This window comes from Protomyctophum parallelum (genome assembly GCF_964188405.1).
Source record: "Protomyctophum parallelum genome assembly, chromosome: 6".
Lineage (NCBI taxonomy): Eukaryota > Metazoa > Chordata > Actinopteri > Myctophiformes > Myctophidae > Protomyctophum > Protomyctophum parallelum.
In genome coordinates this window covers 35,418,993-35,429,705 of record NC_139701.1, presented here as the reverse complement: position 1 = coordinate 35,429,705, position 10,713 = coordinate 35,418,993, and the positions used below count along the sequence as shown (strand labels likewise).

At 41.3% G+C, this 10,713-nt stretch overlaps 1 protein-coding gene across 1 annotated transcript in view; it reads right to left on the bottom strand.

Moving 5' to 3' along the window:
* Nucleotides 1–7,128: 7,128 nt before the first annotated feature.
* Nucleotides 7,129–10,713, bottom strand: part of atcaya (ATCAY kinesin light chain interacting caytaxin a) — a gene marked incomplete at its 3' end in the record, with an annotated part of 8,449 nt that continues 4,864 nt past the window's right edge. Inside the window, exons 4-9 of the mRNA XM_083766992.1 lie at nt 10,386–10,556; nt 9,711–9,813; nt 8,727–8,858; nt 7,773–7,859; nt 7,446–7,544; nt 7,129–7,168 (exon numbers count right to left, since the gene is read on the bottom strand). Of these exons, the coding sequence (XP_083623118.1) occupies nt 7,129–7,168; nt 7,446–7,544; nt 7,773–7,859; nt 8,727–8,858; nt 9,711–9,813; nt 10,386–10,556 (632 nt within the window). The remainder of the gene's footprint in view (nt 7,169–7,445; nt 7,545–7,772; nt 7,860–8,726; nt 8,859–9,710; nt 9,814–10,385; nt 10,557–10,713) is intronic.

Below are 10,713 nucleotides of genomic sequence, written 5' to 3'. Positions count from 1 at the left end.
CCACTCAACTAAAAAAGGTTCTATGTTCCCCATTTAGCTATAAAGGTTCTAAGCTCCCAATTTCCCTCTAAAAATAGGTTCTATGTTCCCCGCTCACCCAGAAATGCTGGAAATATTCATTTAGAATTTCTCATCTCTAAACACACATAACGGAACATATTGGGGAGAAATTACTATCTTTGGGTGACCTAAGGGCACCCTGGTGGCCATCTTGGTGGTATAAACTAGACTAGAGCAGTGGTTTTCAACACTGAGTCCATTATTGTCTCCACCAGGCCGAAGGCATGTGGAGTGTATGTTTTGCGGATAGTGTTTGCCATTAACGATATTTATATAAATAAATGTCACCCTCTTTCACATGCCCCAAAGTATTTAATCAGAATACAACTTTTGAAATGCAAAAGGTTGGTTTTGCCTGTTTTCTTTCTGTCAATTTTCAAAATAGACTCACATTGTGTTCTCGGCTATATTATTCATTCATATATGGGCCGGTGGCATTCCCATGTATGGGGATTATAAACTACTAATTTATAATGTTAATTAAAGTGTGTCATGTTTGCATGTTTGGAATTGTAACAGCTGAAATCAATAAAAGGAGACTTTTCAGCTTACCTAATCATTAAGGGAACACTCCTGCCTACCAGTGACATCATTGTCAAGCTCCCCCCCCCTTTCCCTTTTTTTGAGTGGGGAACATAGAACCTCTTTTTGGTTGAGCAAGAACATTTTCTTAGTTATGTGGGGAACATAGAACCTTTTTTGAGTGGGGAACATAGAACCTCTTTTTGGTTGAGCGGGGAACATAGAATCTTTTTGTGGGGCTGGGTGAGTGGGGAACATAGAACCTGGGGAACATAGGAATGACCCATCCTGAGGTGTTGGCTGTGGGGGCTGGTTTGTCTCACTTCAAGCTCTCAGCCGGGACCCCTGGGGTGATGCAGGCTTGTTTATACTACCTTTTGTTCTGTTTCATCCTGTGTCACACCACCCTATCTGTAAATTTGTTGACATGAAGGAACAGACTATAGGACTAAAGTGTTTTTTGACTGGGGGGTCATATTTTGACAGGAGGAATTGCCTGTCATAATTTGACCCCCCTGTATTAGCAGGATGTATTAGGATGTTGATATTCATTCATCAGCCAACACTCCCCACTGACAGGTAGTACCCCCCCCCCCCCCCCCCCCCCCAGAGAGGACGTATAGGGCCTTAGTCCTACTCCTCCCAGCCAACACTCCCCACCACTAACAGGTAGTTACCCCCCCCCCCCCCCCCCCCCCCAGAAAGGATGAGTCTATAGTCTACTGTAGGTGGAGAGTTACAGTGGGGAGAGTGAAACCTATGATCTAAATAAAAATGTCTATACAACTGTTGAAATAATAGTGAAATCAAACTGTTCCTCATTTTGCTGGGGACCCCCTGAAGGACCCCTGGGAGTGCTATGCTGATTATGTGCATGTGACAAAAGAGACACATACCTAACTGTCATAGCTGACGTAGTGGTCAGGGGTTCTCTGTCAAAGGTTCTCTGTCAGGGGTCTGTCAAAGGTTGTGTGTGTGTGTGTGTGTGTGTGTGTGGGGGGGGGGTATTGGGGGGGGTATTGGGGACTCATGTGACGGAGGTGCTATTACGGTAAAGGAGGGGTCATAATCGCAGTATTAATAGCCTCTTTTGATCCCTGGCATGGTAAAAAGACGTCATGGGAAACTACAGATCCCATCGGGAAGTAATACAGTACAGATACTAGTCACAAATGTACGTACAGCGGATCTCATTGACTATGTATGTGTTGATGGACTTACTACAGGAACTCTTGCTCTTGCTGAGCCATGTGGTTCATTCCTTGAAAAGAAAGAAAGTATAACAGTCTGTGATTGTTGGATGGATCAATTTATTTAGTTATATTTACAAGGCCAAAACTACCATCACAATCTCTAGTTATCTAGTAGTTCATCTTTCCAATTTTAATCAGGGCAAAACATTTCTGAAAAATAAGATACTTTATAAGCTATAATTTAATTTCTTTTGCGAGCTTTGTCTTTGCATTCCTAGTGAAATCAAAAATAGATATTGTGCTTTTACCGTTTTAATGAAAAATAAAGACAACAATCGCTTAGAGAGAGTTTTTAACAATGATGTCCCTTTGCTGACAATTACTTGACATTTATTACTTGACATTCTATCACTATGGTTTCTGGGAATAATTTGGTTCAGGCACAGGTAGCTGATAACTCCACTTTAAAGGAATGAACATAGTCTTTTTTACAACACCTTGCACAGTAAAATCCTCAATTTTACTCTGAGGCTGAAAAGTGGACCGAAGTGGGTCCATTTTGACACTCTCAGGGTTAAATCGAACACTGCATTTGACTTTGTAAGCTGAATCAATGGTGCTGTTTCACTCCCAGCACTGTTCCAGTACACTTGGCAAAACGCATGGCAAAGAGCTCATGGTCAATTCAACAGTGTGGACAAAAACTGAAGTCACTGGAGATGAATGGAATTGAAGAGCTAAAAGTTCGATTCCATTCCAAGTACTTCACCAGCCATAAATGCTGATCTTGGTGGTACACATTACCATGTCTATTCACACCTATTCTTTACTTGCTACAATCATACAACAACTTATAAAATCACACCCGTGTGAAGTGAGGGTCACTCTTATCAACGTACATCATGGCGTAAAATAGACACTATGACGTAAAATTCTCCATTCATTGTCAATGGGAATTTAATGTTTGTGTAGGACAAAATTTGACACTGTGCCGATTTGCTCAAACACTATATGACGTATAATTCTCTATTCATTGTCAATGGGAATTTAATGTTTGTGTAGGACGGAAATCTACACTAATAGCTGAATATAGGAAATAAGAAAAGGATGTTCTCATCATCACCCCCCAAAACAGATGACTCAAGGCCTATTCATAGTCTGGATTTTCGGTGGTGAGGTGACCACCGCTCCGGTGGTGAGCTGACCACCGGAGCTGAAATAACGTTGAGCGGTGGTGAGTAAAAACAGAGAGAAGGGCTGGAGCGGTGGTTTGCTCTTCACCGCGGCTCGTGACGTCATGTTGTAGTTCGGTGGTCACCCCACCACCGAAAATCCAGACTATGTATGAGCCTTTAATGTGTAAACCATTTATCATTTACCAGTAATGGGGCAATAGTGCAAAAAAACTATTACACAAAGTGAATTAAATTAAAATGTAAAAAATCTGCAAAAAAAAACCTCACTACCCTCTTGCTACAATGCCATGTAGATAGAAGTAGACATGAACAAGAATCAGTGGCTAGGGGCGACCCCCTACCTCGATAGTTAGGTATGATCATTAAGGAATATAATGTGCCGAGAACACATTGACATGATTCTCTTGCATATATTGCAAAGTCAAACTATGGCACAACGATTTACATTTTCAACTTCAAAATGTGCAACACATTGGAAACTATCTACAGTGTGTAACTGTAAGCTGCATGAAATGTACCCAGCTGAAATAAATATCAGAAACCCTCTCGTCTCTCCTACATAATGAGGTCATTACATCAGAAGAGGAGTGTCAGAGCTGACACTCATTCTCCAGGCCACAACTGCACTGTATATTCTGTTCAAATAAGCAGCTCAGCTCTTCCTTTTCTTTCTTTAAAACAAAACCAAAAAACACTACCATCAAAATCATATACCCCGGTTAAACATCAGGAAGGTCTGAAGGGATTTAAAAAAAAATAGACACTACCCAAGCCTAATTTAATCAATCCCAAAAATGAGAACAGTGAGGCACATCCAGTTAGTACATGGCAGAGGACGCCTGACAGACAGATGGACTAGATAATGTCACAGAAGCGACATAATCTGAAAAACATATATTAAATGATCCCCAGGTTAATAGAGGTTAGTGATCAACATCTTCATACACCATAACAAGGGACATTAAATAGCAGATTTCAATACAGACAATGTATGAGGCAAATGTAAAAATGAAGGCTTTAGATGTTTTTTTGCAAAGTAGTATCTACATTTTAAAGTTCTGCGGAAAAGAACATAAAATAAACTGAGGAAGAGCCGTTTTAGTTCTTTCACTGACCTAGGTCAACTTCCGACCCCTCACTGGTAGATTTCCTACTCCATATATTCCAGGTGGTTGTCTTACATCTCTGGTTACAATCAAGATATATAGCCTATAGACCAGTGTAAATACAAAAACTCTGTTTCTTATGTTCATGGTGCTTTTTAGTGATGCATAGGATGATAAGCTGGCTTCACAGAGCCTGCTTGTGATTTCAATTTCATGATGTAACATTTCAAAGAATGTCCTTATATAGGATTAACAGAGTAGCATAATGAATTGATAAGTCAGCAACAGTCTCTCATGACTTGGTGGGAACACTTCCCTCTTTAGTAAGTCCTTAACTTAAGCAGGACATAAAACATAAAACCCTCTGGGAAAGAGGGAGCTTTTGTTAGAGGGAATCTGAGACAGAACATTCAACAGCTCGATGGAGAAATGATAACACGTATCTTCAGCTGAATACATTATGAAGTAGGACAGGGTCTTCATAGTTCTGTCATGCCCTGCAAAACAATAAGGAACTTGTGTTAGTGGATGATAGTGTTCTGGAAAAGTATATTAGAGTATTCAATTCCGTGTAGGTTTAACAATGACAAGTGCAAAGTTTGGTGCTCTTTTGTGCAGAACACTTTAAACCAATACAAAAGTGTTTCATGTTAAACACTGCACGGCACTTGCCCTGTCGGCCCAGTTGGCACATGCCCAGTCAGCATGGTTGCATAACCGTGCTCAGCACAGCCATGATGCTGTGGGAAGGCTTAATGATGTAAGGATGTCTAAATATTTACTACTATTGCTCATTGCCAACTATTGTTGAGGAGGGACAACAATAGACTACATTTGCAAATCCACAACTATTCATTGAAGACTACAGTCTTTGTCACCTTTGGACATTCAATGCCATGTTATCACATGTTTGAGTAATTCAGGTTATAATCTAGGACGGTTCTCACCAGAAACCGCACGCACGCACGCACACAGTAAACACACACACACACACACACACACACACACACACACACACACACACACACACACACACACACACACACACACACACACACACACACACACACACACACACACACACACACACACACACACACACAGAGAGAGAGAGAGGCTATAGCTGCAGCATATATCGTTTATAATAATAACAGTAGGCCCAACATGATATGCAGAATATTAGACTGAATCCAGACATCATGGCCGGCATCCATGTCACCTCACCTCAGCAACACCCAAGCCTTCACATGGAAGTGCTTGGACATTATCACCTGAAAAAGGTGATTGACGTGCACAATTCTGCCTAGCCCCAGCCCCCACTCCAGCGTATCAGGTACGCTAATTCTTGTGGTTACAGAGGGTGTACTATTTTTTGTATTTTTTTTAAACCGGTTTGAGTATATTACAACGTATAGTGTATACTGGTAGTAGAACACACCACTGGGTATATTTTATTTGGCTGCAGTATAAGCCTGACAGTGTGTTGCAGGTTCACCATCTCTCTCCCCATTACCTGTCAGTCTACTGTACTATCAATAAAGCTATAATAAAATCATTAATAAAAAAAAAAAAAAGTTGACTTGTTCAATGTTCCTACATTGTCTTTTGATCTACACTACCAGCAGTGGGCATTATTAGTTACAGACAGTCAAGGCACATCCTTATTACAGTACTGTGATACTGTACACCATGGCAGTATAACTAAGTATAACTAATATAGTATACTGTAGTATAACAGTATAACTTCTGATTGTTTTGCCTCTATCTACTCTTATTTGACCAACAATTCCATGTAGGTCCACCGATTTCACCACTGCTGTTCACTGGTTATTAGTGAAGTGTTTCAATGCTCAAAGCATGCCCATGAATGGAGACGGCCTTGGCCTGCAGTCATCCCATACTGGAGAGGGCCCTGGCCTGCAGTCATCCCATACTCATACTGGCTGAGTAGGTTCTAAACTAAAGCCTAATTTCAGGTGACCAGAGCCACCTTGTGGAAGTTGTGGTCAATATGAGACAGGACAGACAGCATTGCTGGTTTACCTTTGAAATGAACGAAGCAGCCCAGGTCCTTCTCACAAACCTTTATCCGTAATCATTGATTTTGGTCTGGAAGTGAGATAAAATGAAGTCACATTTCATCATGTGATGACTGATATTCCTGTGTTTCATGAAAGTCATGTACGCGTTATGCCTATTTGTTATGCATTGCTGGCAAACAAGATTAAAGCTTTAACAAGAGTTTGAGCAGAGATTCCCAATCTGGTTTCCAGGGCCCGCTGGTGGGCCACGAGGGTTTTGCAAACATTTTTTATTGAGAATATAACATTTATATAAATACATTATGTAAATATAATTATGGTATTTGTTCTTAATTTGCATTGTGATACTGACAAATAACTTAAAGTATATTGTGTTAGTTCCATTGATACACAATCAAATGATTTATCATTAAATTAAACATGCTCTGAAAATGCTCGCAACCCACCCATCTGTCCACTTAGCACGGCAGCCATTCATTGGGCTGCCGTGTTAAGTATACTCTAAGGGTGAAACAGGTGGGCCATGAAGGGCCTGATTCAGAAGAGGTTGGGAACCACTGCATTATTAGGGGCAAAGCAGTACCTCTCTGTCTTTACTGTCTCATGTGGATTTGACTGCTGCTGTTGTCTCTGTTCCTGCTCCAATCTATATGCGTGCACGCACGCACGCACGCACGCACGCACGCACGCACGCACGCACGCACGCACGCACGCACGCACTCACACACACACACACACACACACACACACACACACACACACACACACACACACACACACACACACACACACACACACACACACACACACACACACACACACACACACACACACACACACACACACACACACACACACACACACACACACCAGAATCAGTTCTACCATAGCTTGAAGTATTCAAATTAATAGCTACTGCAGCCCAAAGGTGATCATTTTAACTCAGTGCATCTGCTAGGGTTTAATTTGAATAATAAATGCATTTAATTTAATTTAATTTAAATGTGCTTCACCTCTCTTTTCGAGCTTTAATCCTCTCTTCGTCAAATCTGAAAAAGAGGTGAATGGTCAAATGCTGTCATAACTCATAAGTCCTTTTAGAACAGAGAATGCTAACTGATATTTAAATGTACCATTAATGATCAAAGCTGATGAATAATAATATTGTCCATTTTTGTAACTAAAATAGTATTTTTTATTTTTTATACTGACATAATTCCCAATTTCCTAAGTCATGTATGCAACCCAGCATCAGTCAGTCAGTAAATCAAAGAAGTACTGTAAACATTCTGTCTCTTGTGCCATCTAGTGGTGGTAACCACTTACTGCGCCACACACTCAGGGACCTGCACATGCTCCATGGGGACAATCTCTGCCAACTCATCCAGACTGTGGACATACTGGATCTTATTCATGAACTTCACACTGCGGAAGATGAAGATCAGAACAAGTTTAAAGTTGATCTGCATTGTGGCGACCATCTATAAAACATGTTGAATGTTTTTCTAAGATCTGAATTAAATATCCTGTTTAAATTGCCAACTATTTAAGTCGAAATACAGCATTTCAAACGTACATGCGTGTGTGTGTGTGTGTGTGTGTGTGTGTGTGCGTGCATGTGTGTGTGTGCGTGTGTTTGTGCGTGTGTGTTACCTAATGAAGGGTCTGGATATGGCTAGGACGGTGCGTATAAACCAGGTAGGATGAGCAATGACCAAAGACTTCAGATTCTTCCTCAACCTGCAACCACAACACACAAGCAGGAGTAAGTCCATTTAATCACCAGAGCATTAGCTGAGCTACTAGAAGTGCAGGGTAACTAAAAGCATAGAACTTTGTGGTATAGTAACTGAATGAAACACATTCAAAACTATAGTAATGCATGTAAGCTCATTGACCAAGATTCAATTAGAGGCTTTCCTTTCAGAGTGCATATGCTTTCTGAGTCTTCTCCAGGCTCCTAATGACAGATACCAGCCAACAGGTTCCATCACTCTTCATTTACACTTGTTTGGGTCTCAGGCAATCTGCCAGTATAATGTCATGCATGTCTGTACGAAGCGCAGGCACTGCCAGGCAGTATAAATTGGTCACATTAGCCACACTGTCCAAGTGTGTCTATTGAGAATGTTAATAAGTGTCTCACAGTGAGATCTAACAACATTCAAAAACATGTATAATATTAAATAATGGATTATTTAAACGTTTTGAGCATAATGTCCACTCCCCTTCTTATTTCCTCCTTACTAACAGAAAGAAAGATGAGATGCAGCGTGGGACAATGTCCGTGGTAGGATTGCCTCTTAGGCCACTATAGTGTTACGTATGGCTCCAGATGAGAATGTCACCCATTTTGACCTGAGATCAGATTCTAAAAAGTTTCTATGTCAGTCGTTCTTCGATTTTTCTAAAATAGCAGACCTACAAGCTCGTAGCGCGCCACTCGGTGGTGCTATGAGCTTGTAGATCTGCTATTTTTCAAAAGCTAAAGCATAACATAATGCTAACACCAAAAGGGGTTCCCGCCCAAAATGGGTTAAGTACGTCATCATCCATGGATGCTAAACTGACTTCTGATAGTAATCAATCAAACAAATAGATCCCTACCGCCTGTCAATCATCTGGTAACACTTCTTGAGCCAGCTGATCCCAGGCATCTTGCCTCGTGGAGTGCCTCCATTCATGTAGATGATCAGGTAGTCCTCCGCCACCAGCATCTCTAGACTGCTAACCACATACCTGGAAAGTACAGTATGCTTTGTTATGGGAAATATTGTCATTTCATTTTGGTAGCCTCAGAAGAGTGCAGTTCTTTACTGGATATAATTCACATAGTGGCTATTTTGCTCTTACATCATACTCAGGGGAGGGCTAGTGTATGACATAATTAGAGTATAATGACCATTGTTTGAATATGATCTTTTCTTTTCCAAAATCTTTTTATTTAGTTTTTATAACAGAAGCCCAAGAGCAAGAATGAATGTCAAGTCACAGGTTCTTAGGAAAAAATAAAAATTCAGATTTTTCACAAGTACAGCCCTTCAGTGGTCAAGTGTAGTCAGTTACATATAAGGAATAGGTTAGACCGCTTCTAAGTATCAGTGACTCAGAGGTAAACAAATGTATAAATCTCAGAGATCATAGGTAAGACATAATGAAAAGACTATGTTATAACATAGCATATAGCATAACATGCCCCTTCAAGACAAAAGAAAAAACATTTTCTCCCCTTCAAGTCCCAATTTAGTAAAGCCAATTCCCTCTATCTCTGCTAACCCCCACAATCAGTCATTGGGAGGGTGAAGAAAGCCTCAGGTCTCCTCCGATACCCGGGCCGTCAAGCCAACATCTTCTTTCCACCCGACAGTGACGGGTCTCACTAGGGGGGGCGTAACGCATGTGGAGGTACACGCTATCCCCCCCACCTCCTCCCCCCTCTGAACAGGACTTGAATATATATGATCAATAACTAAGTTACAATAAAAGACATAGATCAACATAATTGTGAAGGAGAATCAATAAGCATAAGCATGTAAACTCAACATTGCTGGCCCAGTGTTTCTGTGTTTTCACTCATTCACTCATACTCACAGAAAAAGGTTCTCCATGATGTAGTGATAGTCAGCGCAGCTGCTATCAGGCAGGTAACAAGCGGAGAAGACAATTATGGCATTTAGGCCCTCACCGTAGTATCCTGAGTGTATGTACGTGCGTGCGTGTGTGTGTGTACAGTAGGCAATGGGGGAGAAAAGGACAGAGAAAGAGCAGATAGTCGATTTGAGAGTAGAACGCTTAATATGCTGAGTAAAGTAGTATTAGGTGTGAGATGCCCAATAAACTACGGAAGAATGAAACCTAATATACAGTAACAGTATACAGCTTCTGAGATGCACCAGACTGGCCTGCCATAGGCTAGAGGCGTGGTTGGAACTCCCTTCTGCCGAATATACAGTATACTTTGTTGTACAACCATGTTGCAGATTCGTTACCATTCACAAAGTTCATGGTAATAGTGATAATGTATTTACCATGAACTTTGGTATTCTCAATTAATTAATTTATTGAGAAAACCAAAGAACCATTAAAATTATATAATAGAATGTAACAGACCCAGAGACCCAGACACAGAAGTGGACAGTATGACTGTCAAGGCCTTTTTTTGGCATGGCTTTGGCCAGGAGGTGCACACACATCCAAACGATTTTACGTATAGGCTAACTGGCCTTCATGTTCCAGCTGCAGAGTGATCTGTAATTTGACACTGACCTCCATGTGTGATAACCCGGAGGTAGGGTCTGATGACCTGCATGTCGATGCGATGCTCCTGCTCGCCAATGATCACCGTCCTCCAGAGACGTCCGTTTCCGCCGGCCCCATCCTCGTCCACCTCTCCTGACCGATCTGGACCGGCTTTGGCCGAGGCCACTGGCGTGTCATCTGAACAAATGACATGCAGTTTCTATGTCGTTGGGATATTTTTACTACTTTATCGTGTGTGTGTGTGTGTGTGTGTGTGTGTGTGTGTGTGTGTGTGTGTGTGTGTGTGTGTGTGTGCGTGTATGTGTTTGCAACTTTGCATGTATAATATAAACCC